We start from the raw sequence: 14,286 nt of genomic DNA, 5'->3' as shown, positions 1-14,286 counted from the left end.
TATTTCAGTTTAAATTCATGCCTTTTGGTTTGAAGACAGCATCTGCAATATTCACAAAGCTCATGAGGAGGGTTTTGGATGGGCTCCAAAATGTAGAAAACTAAATTGATTACATCCTTGTGGCAACATATACGTTTGAAGAGCAGGTAATTACGCTCGAAAAACTATTTGATAGAATTCAGTGAGTCAGGTTGAATGTGAGGTGGGCGTTGAAGCCATTTATTTTCTCGGACAAAAGCTGGGCATGGACCGCTTCGCGACGAAAGACGACATCTTGGAAAAATACAGCAGGCCCAGACACCGACGACCAAGAAAGAGGTGCAGTCGTTCCTGGGTTTAACGGGATACAACAGGGACTTTATTCCGATTATGCCCACATAGCCGATCCGCTTATCGAACTCACTAAGAAGGGTGAAGCAATAAGCTGAATTGGACTGCTAAACATGAAAATGCATTCGTGATGCTAAAATGGCATATGACAAAACCGCCCGTTCTGCTTGCTCCGAATCTGGATAGAGTTTGTGGTTCGCAATGATGCAACAGACCGAGCTTTAGGAGCCGTTCTCTTGCAAGAAGAAAATCGCATGCTACAACCGATCTTTTTGCAAGAGATTACCGGCTAGTGAACACAACTACACTGTTGAAAAGGAATGCTTGGCGCTGGTGTGGGCAGTAAAGAAATTCCACATTTATCATTATGGGAGACATTTCAGAATTCAAACGGATCATAGTAAAGTAACGAGATGGAGTTTAGCCTTGCAAGAATGCTCATTTCAGGTGCAATATACTAAAGGCACAGATAAAGTTGCAGCGGACTTCATGAGTAGAGCCAACTGAACAGCTCTAGGTATCTCTGGGATGCATTTTGTTGCTGCGGTGCTAATAAATCTCTGAGATTTATCTTGTTGTTGGTGTTCCTGTTGTTGGTGTTAAGTGATTAAACAAGGGAGTGTGTTGTGGACAGCAACATGTTTATTAAGGACACCGTACGGACAACGGCAGTGGTGAGTTAATGTTTCGAAACTGCAGTTTGGTGTGCTCTGTTAGTGGTGTGTTTGGTGAGTGCTGGACATCTGCAGTTTGTCTTGTGCTGGGCCCAGAATCGCCACCGACGATAGTCGGTTGGCTGGATGGCTTGAAGAGGAGGATGACGTGAGCAGTTTTTCATGCAAAAATTCTTGAGAGAGGGAGCCATTGTCACATATAATAGGGAGCCTAAAATAAAGTTATGAAGGAGAGATGGCGAAGAAGACGAAGAGGTTGCGATAAGGATGACGTGGATTAACCGAAGACTAAAGAAGATGAAGAAGCATTCGGTGAGGTGAAAAGAGGTGATTGGTGGAGAAGAGAAGAAAGAGAAGACGACGACAAGGCTTACGTGGACTAAAGCCAAGGCTATAAAAGGGCGAGGGAGAGCGAGGCACGGGGGGGGGCGAAGAACAGAGAAGAGGAGGCTCCGGCGGGTAGGGCATTACACCCTGAACTCCTTTCAGGCCTGCGCCCAAAATTTTGACGTCACATATGGCAGGCTGACACTTGTAGAAGCCGCATCGCCAGCGAAATGATTTTAGTCCCTGCTGTTCTTTCTTTCACGCTTCCTGCGCCGCGCGGGCCGGTTGGTTGTAGCGGCGTGGTCGCGTTTGTCTTCTCTCGTTTTTTTGCCACAATTTTGTTTCCGTACGCGATGTGCAGTGTATACTAATATGCCGAACAAGTTTTGTGTGCCGGGGTGCACCGGCAATTACGATACGGGCAGGAAGATACAAGTGTTTTCTTTCCCAAAAGACGACGACACTTTCAAGAATTGGTTACGCGCCATTCCAAGGAAGGACTTCGTGCCCACTTCGTACACTAAGGCAAGTAATGTTTATGGTACTTTTATGTGCTCCTGGTTCCTTTTACTTAATCAGCACGTTTATTGTGGTACTTCTGAAGCCTAGATAGATTGATTGTGGCCACAGTTTTTTGCTGCAAACCCGCTTATAGACAAAGAGGCTAGCATTAGGCTATTTTAATACGTGGATTCTGAGATGTTTACGAAACGTTTGTACGTTTGTGCAGGTTTGCGCCGATCATTTCGACGCTTCATGCATCGATACGACGACATCGTACACGGATCCAAGAACAGGAAATGTTCTAACAGTTCGATTGTCAGTACCGCGGTTGCGCCGTGGATCGGTGCCTACCGTATTTCCCAATTGCCCTTCGTACCTTTCAGCACCAGACAACAGCAAGAGAGAAGCACCTGATGCTAAGAGGAGCCGACTAGAAGCTTCCGAACTCGCCCGTGCGGTGAAAGGATCACTGGCGTCATATGAAGCGGAGCAGGAGAGAGACCAATTTTCGTCACTCGAAGAACTAAAGGCGCGCCTGCAAGTGGCTTCATTGTCAGTGCAGTGGACTGTGATCCATAAAGAAAAGTGTACGGTGTTGTTGAACATCGCCAACCATGGTGAACCTTGGTTGAAGGCGTCATTGACAGTGTTCGAAAACCTCCAAGTCTCAGCCTGCTACCAAGGATCCGCGATCAAGAATCTTGGTAGCGCTGTTGTACCAGACTCGGTTTGCAAAGTAAGCTCCTTGTTGGAAATTTTGAACAACCTGTGCATGCTGTCTGACGAGTCTGGCAAGCGTTGCAGTTCTCGCCACCTGTCGCTTCCAGTAAATTCTCTGCTAGACAAATTTGAAGCAAGCATTAATGAAAACAAGAAAGGGGCTATGAAATTTTTAAGGGAACAGCTAACACTGCTCTCTGCAGAGCGTATTCAGTACTGCGCACAGGTAATGGTGTTTGCATGCATTTTCCACACAATATCGCCGCACGCCTACAAGTATTTGAGAAAAACCAGTACAGTAGCGTTGCCCCATCCAAGCACTATTAGGAAAGTGTGCTCATCTGTACAAATGTGCCCAGAAATTGATTCTTGTGATGAAACTTTTCTTCAGTACGTTTCTTAGAGATTTACACATCTTCAGCCACCTGAAAAGACAGTGACGTTGATGCTTGACGAAATTCATATCAAACCTTGCTTTGATTATAAGGGGGCAAGCATATGTGGTGCTGCAGTGGATTCCAGCGAGGCGGCCACATCTGTACACGTGTTTATGATACAAATTCTGCTGAGCTCGTTCAACGAGGTAGCACACATTTTTCCGGTAAAAACCATACAGGGCGACCAACATCATGCCATAATGAAGAAGGTGATCATACGCTTAAAAGAGATTGGGTACAGGATCATAGCCATTGTTTGTGACAATAACGCTCCAAACAGGAAGGTAATGAAGATGTTTCTGCCAAAGCCAATGCTTCGTCCTGTTTATACACAGCCGGCAGATCCAGATCGGCCATTATTTTATGTGGTAGATGCTGTACATCTTTTGCAGTGTATCACAAACAATTGGCTGAATCAGAAAAATGCGGGGACTTGCTTTTTCTACCCACGCTTTGAGCTTTCAAACAATGATATTCGTCCTGAATGCAAAATCACTGCCTCATTTAAGAATTTGAGAGATTTACATAAAGAGGAGTCATCTCTACTGATAAAATCTGGGTAAGGCTTGACATCCAAGGCGCTTAATCCGAGCAACTTGGAACGGCAAATTTGAAGGTGGTACTGCAGGTTTTAATCCGCACGTAGCCACAGCCCTGGCAGCTCGCAGTGGTGAAGCTTATTTTCAACATGCGGCAGCAACAGCAGATTTCTTCAAAATCATTCTTCGCTGGTGGAGTATATTCAACGTAAAAAGGCCAAATAAAGGCTTACATCATCGTACTGTTTGCGAAGAGCCCATGTCTTGCTTTCTGAATGGTTTCATTACCTGGCATGATGTCTGGGAATTTTATGGGCATGACATTGGGGTCCTTACCCAGGACACATTGAGTGCCCTAAGGCTATCTGCTCAATCCTTACTGGCATTGGAAAAGTACTGCATAAGTGAACTTCATTTTAATTACGTCCTACTAGGGAAAGTTCAAACGGATCCTCTAGAGAGTCGTTTTGGACAGTAACATGAAATGGCTGGCGGGCAGCACCACATATCTGTTCGACAGCTTTGTAAGACAGAGGGCGCGATTCGCCTTCAAAATGCCCTGCCAAAGATGTGCACTGCTGACTTCCGAAACATCGAAGAGACAATCAGTGTCAGAGATGTACGAACCTTCTTTAGTGTTCAAGTTGTAGACGCTGACCTTGATGCACTCAGAGAACGAATGCCAGTTATTGGTTATGTTGGCGGGTATTGTGCGCAAGCTACAATGAAAGTTTTAAAGAGTGAAAGTTGCCGAGGACACTTGGTTGTTACCGGAAGTGAGACGGAAATGGAAGAAGACGCCCATTCCTTAATCGCACAACTGGACCGAGGTGGACTCAAGTTTCCCTCTGCCCTTGTGATTACAATAGCCATGTACACGGAGGTTGTAGTTACAAAGCTTGTGACACAAAGTGCCTGCACATAATTTCTCCATGGGCCCAACCAAAGGAATGTCGTTCGGCATTTGGCTCTCAACTCTCTACCAAGGCTTGAGGACATAGATGCATGTGAAAATGGGCGTGCCTACGAGCTCCTTGTCACACTTGTTGCAAACTGTGAAGCAAACATAATGCTTAACAACTAATGCAAACAAAGGAATGTTCAGCTTCATACTATAAAGGAACAGAAGGCAAAAAACAGAAAAGCCCAAATCTTTCTTGAAAAGTAATTTCCATAACTTGTACACCGCACATTTAATTACTCTAAATTGCACTGCAGGTATTTTATTGCAGTTTCTTCATTTGATTTCTTTGGCGAACTTCTGCCTGTTGTAGTGTAATGAGCCTTCTTTTGTTTGCGTCATGCATGCTTCTTAGCCCAGAGTTTAAATGAGTTCTTTTTTTTTAATCTGAAATTTTAAAGCATTTTGGCAATTACGTGCAATGTTGTTGTTTTTTTAGTCAGCTGAACCTTAGACAGTGCCTGCTGTGGTAGGTGAATGACTTATTTGTCACACCTTTTGTCTGTATGTGCGCTTCTTGTGCAGTGTCTGTTATTGTACTATTGTTGCAGGGTCTATTATGTATTATTGTATTAGTGTCTATATTATTATGCAATGCAGTTTGTGCAGTGGATTCCGTGTGCATTCCTGTACCTGCAGCAGTGAAATAAGTGGTTATTTGTATCGTTTATTTATTATAACCTAGTCCACAGTTTAGTCACAAGTGTGGTTATTGTACTGTAGTTTCTTTGCATGTCTTCGACCCTACAAAGTAATATGTTGTGTTTTATGCCATTGAAGGGCGGCCAGCTACTCTGAAAAACGGATGAAATAATATTTTCTTCTAACCAACAGTTAAGATGCGAGTATGGTTTTCGTTTTCTACCTCTTGGCATTGAAATGTGCTATGTTTTCCTTCCTTCCTTTCATTCATCTGAAACTCGTACTGTGCAACAGGGCCTACTTTAATATGCAGATTGGTATTGTAACTGTGTGTAAGTGTGTGTAAACTGCTTACGAAGGAGCAGCAAAAACAACGATGCCGCCGATGGGTTCCAAACCCACGACCTCCGAATATCGCGTCCGGTGCTCTACGTACGGAGCTACGGCGACGTCTGTCCAGTCTGCCACTTTCGCAGGTATTTGTTTATTGCGTGTAAGCGAACGTTGAGAGTGTTCACCAGCGCCCCCTTCTTTCGGCTCAAACACGATATAAGACTGCGATTGTACCGGTCTGCGCCTCATAGCGTTTGTTCGAGAGCGGTGCGTAGGAGGCATCGACTAGCATCCATGCCAGTGTAATCCAGTGAGAGGGAGAAACGCCTGCTATGAAGAATGCAGAATGAACATGTGCCGCAGCACGGTACGCCTCCCACCGGACCCTTGTGTGCTAATTCTGTACTCCCAAGAACCCCGCGCTCATTCCTGCAAAAGGTCCGGCTTGTCTTCGGAGCGCAGTCATCATAATACTACTAGACAAAAGGAGCGACAGCACCGAAAAGTAGCGTGTGTTTCGTTGCTACAGTGTCAGAAAGAGAGATATAGATTTGTTTATTGAGGAGGAGCCGAATTCATAACGAGTTCATTTAGCAAGTTGTTCTGCCCCTTCGTGCCTGCCGATAATCAACTCGTGCAGCTCGTGTTTGGACTGGTATCGTTGTTGTTTGCGGGTGATTCAGTTGCCCGTTGTATGTGCAATGCTCACATACATATATTCCTGTATGCGGTCTCTCCTCACACCTTCCTTTATGTGGCGCTTATGAGCGATATCATCACATGAACGCATCACTGGGGAAATTTCTAATGGCTGTATATAGAAGTAGTTGTTGAGGAAACAAAATGGCCAAGTACCTGTCTCACATCTCGGATTTTATAATTTTGAGGTACACGACCTTTAGGTACGTCCTGAAAATGCTTATTATTTGAACTGCGAAGGCTGTAGTATGTTTCTTCCGTTAGCTAACCTTTTTATTTATCGTCACCTGGCTTGTGTAGTGTAATTTTTGTATAATAGTAGCAATCTTTTGAAGAGAAACTTCACAAAAACGACAAGTGGGCCAGAAGCATCATAGACAGGCATTCACAATAAACGTGCGATGGCTCGTGTAGATACCGAAATATGTTCCCGACGCAATAGCTGAGTGGCTGCGCTTTAGGTTCGTTTTAGGCCGATAGACTTTATAGGCTCAACGTTGTAGACAAGAATTTTGCGTCCTCATAAAGTGTCCGCTCCGCCTGCTAATCAAATAACATGAAACAAAAAAGTTCGACGAGGATAGGCATCCAACCCACGCGGGCAGAGCCCAGCGAATTAGCAGACCATCCTCTTAACCACTCGGCCACCTAGACCGACGGATCTAGGGTGTTTTAGAAGTCATACGTTGTAACTTGAAACCGTATGTAGCCGACACATTGGATATGACGAAGGTGCATGTGTCGTAACTTAAAACCGAAACTAATTCGAGAAGTGTGAGGCGATCGTGTTGAGCTAGAGTGCTCAACAGATCGACACGAAGGCTTTCGCCTTGAAGCACGTAAGGTGACATAAGTACTTCCGTGAATTTTATGAGGTTTTCGCCCCAGAGTTATTCATCGTGGTTCATCGCCCCGGGGCGATGAAATTTTACCGCACGAGGTTATTTAATGTGCACTGGGATCGCACAATACACTAAACTCTAGCATTTCGTCTCCGTCAAAATGCGACAGCCACGCCCGGGATCGAACCCACGTCTTTCCGGTCAGCAGCCGAGCACCATACCCACTCCGCAACCGCAGCGACCTTGTGTCGTTGAGGGGTATGGCTACCTTGCTATAGAACTCAGGTTCAAGCCAAGCCCTGGCGGCAGAATTTTTATAGAGCTGACTTGCTAGACCTCTCTGTATCGTGCGATGTCAGTGCACATTAAGTAACCTCAGATTGGCGAAATTTACCCGTAGCTTTCTACTGCGGCAGATCTCTCCGTCGTGCTACTTTCACTATGTTCTTCTATTGCCTCATGGCGCCGTTGAGGCCTCCACAGTTAGTACAGAGTGTTACTCCTGTTTTCATCGTTGCTAATGGCCAGCTCTTGTATGGTAGCATACATTTGGGAATCCCACAGTCTTTCTCGGGAGACTGATGCTTGAAAAGCCTGCACCTGAGAATTCTGAGTTTTTCTGCGGGCGGCATCGGACTCCCGAGCATGATTTGAGGCGCTTCTCGGTTATTCTGGAACAATCGTTGACTAAGGTTACCTGAAGCGTCAGCAGAGAGTGCATTATTACCAAATACTCAGCGACTACGGCGCCTAGCAGCGGAACAACAATGCGTGACGACGTCAAACGGAGCAGTAACTATATACGAGCAAGCAAATTAGGGCGGTCGAATGAAGGCGCTGTTCGTAATATGAGAAAACGTAATCTGAAAATTGCAGGCATTTTTGCTTTCGCAGCTGCCAAATGAAAACCTTAGGAGAGAAGTAGGTTCCTAACTCATTATGGCACCAATTTTGCATGACATAGAGGCTTCGCTGTTGTAACGGCTACTTGTTTTATCTTATTCATTCCCGCGATCACTACAAGTCTTGCACGCCATGGTGTCATTAAAGCAGTGTGGGCTGCATTGGGTGCAGTACTAGGGATGGTGCAACCACGTTGCAGGGATCGGGGGCGGAGGTCTGTTAGAAGGGCAAGAGTCAAGAGGTTGCATTTTTCAATAGGGAATTCGTTTTAATTTGTGCCCTCGTAGGGATGGAAATATGCTTTCAATTCATATTCGGGCAATTCTCAGGCTATGCCTGCCTGCCAGCTGACCATTGTGGACAGTCTATCTGGAGTCAATTGCATCATCGTAATCACCCCGTTTCCAATAATAGAATAGACTACTGACAGCTATGGAAAACAAGGCGAATTATCTGCGCGGATACACTTCGCCAGTTCTACTGGATCACACTGGAAATTTGATGGCATTCCGCCATCCTCAGCGTCATGCGCCTTTGAAGCCAGCAGCGCGGCAGCACCAGCCATCCGGCAGGGTGGCGGCTCTACGAGCACTCTGATCAGGAACCCTTTCGTTTTTTTTTTCTACTCCAGGTGCGCAAGCGTTTCAGTCAATGTTACCGCAGTGATAACTTGTCGAAATTGACGCTACGCATTCCCACGCCAAATGAGTCCTGTGCTAAACAATTTTTTTCTGTGTTTTAAACGTCTCTTGATGCTTAGCGGGGGTGTGAAAACCAATGCTGACCTTGACACGCAAGATGCGTCGGCTGGAATGCTAATGTATGCCCAAGATGTCACCTCCTTGGGAATGACACGAAAGGTACCAATGAATCGCAGGCTGCTACCCAGGTGAAGCTTGATATACTCAAAGAAGTTGCCAAAAGGGCGTCTAACATTGAGGGAAAAAGGCACTGCTTCAACAGCTGTGTGAGCATGTACGCCATGTCGACGACTTTCAGAATTCAAGTAGGCGATGGAAGCTAAATACTCATTGCCTGAAAAAGAAAGGGGGTGACACGGTTAAAAGCCTAGAAAAGAATGCTATGTGCAATGTAATTAATGTGACAATTGATATCATCACAGGTGTACAAAGAATACATTTCATACACTTCGCGAAAAGAAATAATGCTTTGTCTGTAATCTTCAAGTTACTCAACTTTAGAGCGATGAAAGCAAACTGTGGCCAAAGCTAAAAAGTGTCTTGCTTTCGGTCAGAAAAGGCTTTTCGTTTAAGGTGAGGACCACAGAGAAAATGTTACTCGACAACTACTAGCCAAATCGAGAGAATAAAGAAATTGTTTCGAGTTGTATTACAGGATAGAAGTGAGCGAAAAAACTTCTGTATATGACACTAAAATGAAAAATTAGCCATAACAAAAAGATAGCACAACATAGGGCGATGCAGCTTCCGTGGTTGAATGCATTGGTGTTAGGAGCAGGAATGCACGCAGAGATGTCATGAAAGCAGAAGGGCATTTTCTTGAGCTTATCGGTGCCTGTTCATCACGTAAAGTACAGCTCGACTGGGACAGGACGAAAAAGGTGGACAGAAGCAGCGCTCATTCATGACTGAAGATAAAACGAACACAGTCCAACACGCGGCAATGCATTAAACATTGACGCCGTAGGAAAAAAACATTCGATAATAAAAAGAAAGAAAAATCTGCCAAAAATATAGGAAAAACCAGAACTGTGTCGTATTAGTTGCTGAGGTGGTCTAATTGGTTTTCATGTGAACAGAAGCTTTTCTGACTCATTGTCTGGCTCCAAAAAACAATAAACGCTTCAACAACTTCCCGCGGGCGCTGATCCTTATGCTAGTACACCCTCTTTTGTCAGGAAGAAGGGGTGCAGTTTTCTCACGACAACGAAGGCATGATCAGATTGGTTTTGGGAGGTGGCTTCAAGCAACGCTCGTGTTCCCTCAGGCGGCCGTTCAGACATCTTCCTGTTTTGCGGACAGAGCTTAGCCCACAGGATACCTCGTTTCTGTACAAAACATCTTTCGGCAGTGTACATAATAGAATTTGTGGCTCTTTTCGCATTGTGCAGGTGGCGGTCCTTCTCATCTGACGCTCTTGCAGAGACGCACCAATTTGTTTGGAGTAGCGGATACCACTCGCACTCCCGCTCCAGCTGCTATTCATTTCATGCTGTGAGACTCCTCAATTACGCTTGGTATTACCGAGAAAATAAGACTGTGCACATCACGTCGGCAATTACCCGCTCTTTTTGGCTGGGAATTGCCACGCATATTCTTCACGAATGCTTGCATGATGCGATTTGGAAACCTGGTATTTTCCAGTCTCATGATATGTTTTTGAAGATAGCATCCATTTCATAGCGGCAAGATCTAGTTACGGCATTTTAAAAGGCGGCTGTCACGATGCTTTGTTTCACTTGTTTTGAGTGCGTTGATGATGGCAACTTTCGTCCTGTCCTAGTCGTGTTGTGCGTTTACATCAAGAAAGCAGTTAACTTGGAAGTATTCGTTGTCGAACACAATCCAGATGCTATTACAATCTCGAGAACTTCTCTGCTTTCACGTGTTTCCAATGATTTTGCCACGGCAGACCGAGATGCCCGCATTGGAAGGCTCATCTGAAATTTTCAAGAGCAGAAGATGTTTTTCCTTATTGTTTCATCGTAATGTGCTCTGGAAGCAAGGCACCTTTTTGCGAGCTTTCACGTCAGTGAGCAAATTTCACAAAGTGTAACAAGGAATATTTACTCTCCGAGATTCCAAATCAACTTCACAGTGATGATCCATTTGCTATTAAATAAGGGGACCATTTTCTATACTAACTTGAAAACAGGCGCAAAAGGTGTGGCGCACCATAGACAGGCTAAAGCCATGTAAACTGGAAGAATATGGCTGAATTTACTCGCACAAAGTACAAATACATAGGCGCGTAAACAAAAGACGTAACGTTGATTGTAAAGTGCACAGCCGAATTTTATCGGGCTCTTGAGATGGTTCGTCGTGCATGTAACAGATATATGCAGTGCCTCACTGCGACTGCCATATCCTTATATACAAGGCGTCCAGATCTGAAATGAAATTTCTTGTTGTGCTTAGTATGCTGTCGCCTAACTTAAGTAAGGTTTGGCACACAAGCTATCAAGAGTGCTGCCCGGCAAATTTAAGATATAGATAGCTGTCAGTTTATCAAGGAATGTTATTCAGAAACTGTAGATAAAAGCCGACAGTCTATACTCTTGCTTGAACGCAGGGAGGGTTGACAACGACGATACGAGACAACGATTGGACGTGATGCAACTAAGTACTGAAATTTTGTTTGCCAAAATGGGCATACCAAGCAAAATGAGAGCCATCACTAAGTATGCATAGCACTTTTTTGTTTTAACAATTGTGTCAGCTGTTTGCCAAACAAAGCCATTTCACTTGGTAATGGCCAAATGAAAGGGCGCTGACACAACGTACGCGTCTCTTGGCGATGAAAAAAGCCTCTTTGATCTCCCTGCCCAGCCTATTTCGCACGTGGCCAGTACACGAGTTTTTGCTGAATCGGGTTGTATTATCTGGCAAGATTCGCAACTTGTGCAGTCATCTGCAAGCGTAGGAGACGCGCTGATGTTTGCGAGGTATACTAGATGGCCCTGGAATCTAATACTCAGGCAGCGGCCAGTTTGAGCGTAACAACTGGCGCCGCAAGGCGAAGGAATGCCGTGTATAACTTACGTTTGACAACGCTCAATTGGTCTTTATGCTGTCGTCCACAAGAACAGCGACGGCCTTGCGTTTCGATTCGATTTACTTTCACACGCATGCAATTCAATTTTCTTGGAGCAGAGAAGGCCAGCTCAACGGAGTGCCCCTCAGCAGTTTTTGAAAAGCTGTGTGAAACCTTAAGAACATATAGCATGACAACTGGCCTTTCTAGTTCCTGAGCGCTGCTTCACGCCGGCGGATCTTTCCGTTTAAAACTTTCAGGCAGTCATCCGCTACTGCTCTGATGATGCGTGCCGGAAAGCCCTCTTCCGTAAGCTTTCTCGCTTCTTCCTTGTCCCCACTTGGTGCATTCAAGCAACAGAGCAATGGAATACCAACTAGCCTTTTTTGTCGCTTTGCAAGACAATATACTATCGACAAGAAAGTTAGCGCTTAATAAAAACCTGATAAACCCGCGGCAGCCATGAGGAAACAGGTTACAACTCTGCGGCTTCCTGCTGCACTGCAGATGTAGAAGAATTCGTGTGCCCCCCCCCCCCCCTAAACACATGCCTACATTCAACTCGAGAAAGTCGCTCTGCAGTCTCCCGTGAAAAGGGTTCTAGTAGGTGATCTGTTAAGCACGAGGCTGAAACCAAAGCAAGGTTATGCTGAATCGCCAGCAGAAACCATCATTATGGAGTGGAATTGAGATGGGTGCATAAATGTTACTTCGGCAAACTAGTATTCGTTGTTGTCATATAAAGTAGTAAGTGCAACATGAATCAAAATAAACTTCAACTATGTCTTTTGGTTTCGCTAACGCGTTCAAGGTCAAAAATTGACTCACGCTGTGAAAGACGTCGTCGTGGATTACTCCGGAAAATTTCATCTACCTGGGGTTCCTTAACATGCACTCACATCGCACAGTACTCGGGCCTGTGGTGTTTCGCCGTCATCGAAATATAACCACCGCTGCCGGGATCAAACCCGCTTCTTTCGGGACAGCAACCGAGCACCAAAACAAACAGACATCGTGGCGGCTTTGGCTATGTTGTGTGTGCAAAAATTCAGGGTGAGCAGACACGTTCCGCAATAAAATAAAACGTTTTCTCTCAAGTTAAGGAACAATGCCGGACACGTAATTATAGGCGCACCAGCCATCTAGCTTAGCTGAAGGCGCTCCTTTTGCTTGATGTTCAGAATCTGCCAACTGACCACTATTAGGGGCACAAAATAGCATTTATCGCATTCATAAAGTGGGGTACGCTGCTTACATCCAGTCTTGCATCAATGACCGCAAGCAGGCACAAGTTCTCTAGTGTCGGTGCTAAGTGCAACACGTGGAAATCGGTCAAAGCCACTTCCTCCTGAATGGCTTCTTCCATTAGGGCCGCTACCGGGCCAACGCCGCCGAAGACAAACACTCTTTCACCAGTAATAGTGCAGCTGTGGGACCACCTGGCTGATGGGCCTGAGCCACTTGGCTTCAATTCAGTCCAGCATGAAATCTCGGGGTCGTACTTGTGAATGTCTGCATAGAAAGTATCCAGCAGTGGGCTGTACCCTCCAAAAATGTACAGATCTCCATTGTACACAAAGGATGAATGCCCTTCCCGACCCGCGGGGGGAACGCCTCGCATCTGTGGGCACACCCATGTCGAGGTGGTTGTTTCCAGGTAGAATATAGATTTCATGTATTGAAAGTGATCGGCGTGAAAAGGCTCTGCTAAGCTGCCTCCCCAAACATACATGCGGGTCCCGATGGCAGAGGCGGTGTGGAAGAATCTCCGAGCCGGGCCTTCTCCACTCGTGGGGATGCGATGCCACTCCAAGGTGTTCAGGTCAAGCACCCGGACATCTTGCGAATAGTGCAGGTCATCAAAGATGTACATCCGGTCACCCACCACACAAGCCGATGTGCCGTCACGAGGTGTTGGCCCCTCGCCGGACACTGCAGGCTGGCTCCATGCCATGGTGTAGGTGTCGAAACGATAAAGGACGCTTTGCGACAGGCAGCCGTGCGGGACGCCCCAAAGGTACGCACAATGGCCGTAGACTGCGACGGCGCGAAGAAAAATGTTATTCGGTCGACCATCGGGCAGCGACTGCGTATGCTCAGTAGTCCACCGGGACGTTGCGGGGTCGAAGATCAATACATAGACGAGGTTCCTTAAGGTGCGAGTCCCGTCCGCGTCGTGACAGTCGAACGAGTAGACCTTGCCGTTGATCGATACAGCACTACGGTTGACGCGATCTGGAACGTCGCTCAGCCGCGCCGTCCACATCTTGGGGAGGCAGCGAGCAGTCCCGCAAATGATGCTTGATCGTAGCAGCGATGCTAGTGGTGTCACGTGTCATTTTTCTGAAGGAGTGATATGATAATCATTTTCCAGGGCACGTTTTGACGCCGTGATTTGGTCTTACGGAAGTGCATGAATTTCCGAACAAGAAAGGGTACTGTTTTAGTTTCGAGAAGAAAAGAGCGCAAAAATAACGTCACAAAATACGTAAGAGCAGTCGGAAAGGCACGACAGCTATTTTGTCGAGTGTTTCTTAGCGATGTAGTACTTTCTTGACGTCGCAAGCCGCGTCAATAAAGCTTACCAGTTAAGCATTTTGTTGATGTGTTCGTCCTTAGCGACTCCCACAGAATGGGACT

The 14,286-nt window shown here is 45.8% G+C and overlaps 2 protein-coding genes across 2 annotated transcripts; one reads left to right on the top strand and one right to left on the bottom strand.

The window, feature by feature from the left end:
- The first annotated feature begins 1,703 nt into the window (after positions 1-1,703).
- Positions 1,704-2,958, top strand: LOC144105612 (uncharacterized). The gene is made up of 2 exons (XM_077638735.1): positions 1,704-1,856; positions 2,062-2,958. Exons 1-2 carry the CDS (start codon positions 1,704-1,706, stop codon positions 2,956-2,958), a joined length of 1,050 nt encoding a protein of 349 aa, XP_077494861.1.
- Positions 2,959-8,052: 5,094 nt separating this feature from the next.
- Positions 8,053-13,912, bottom strand: LOC144103281 (kelch domain-containing protein 3-like). The gene is made up of 2 exons (XM_077636043.1): positions 12,902-13,912; positions 8,053-8,127 (listed from the first exon to the last, which is right to left on the bottom strand). Exons 1-2 carry the CDS (start codon positions 13,910-13,912, stop codon positions 8,053-8,055), a joined length of 1,086 nt encoding a protein of 361 aa, XP_077492169.1.
- Positions 13,913-14,286: the final 374 nt, after the last annotated feature.

This window comes from Amblyomma americanum, chromosome 9 (assembly GCF_052857255.1).
Source record: "Amblyomma americanum isolate KBUSLIRL-KWMA chromosome 9, ASM5285725v1, whole genome shotgun sequence".
NCBI lineage: Eukaryota > Metazoa > Arthropoda > Arachnida > Ixodida > Ixodidae > Amblyomma > Amblyomma americanum.
The sequence above is the reverse complement of the archived record's forward strand: the minus strand, read 5'-3'. Positions and strand labels throughout refer to the sequence as shown.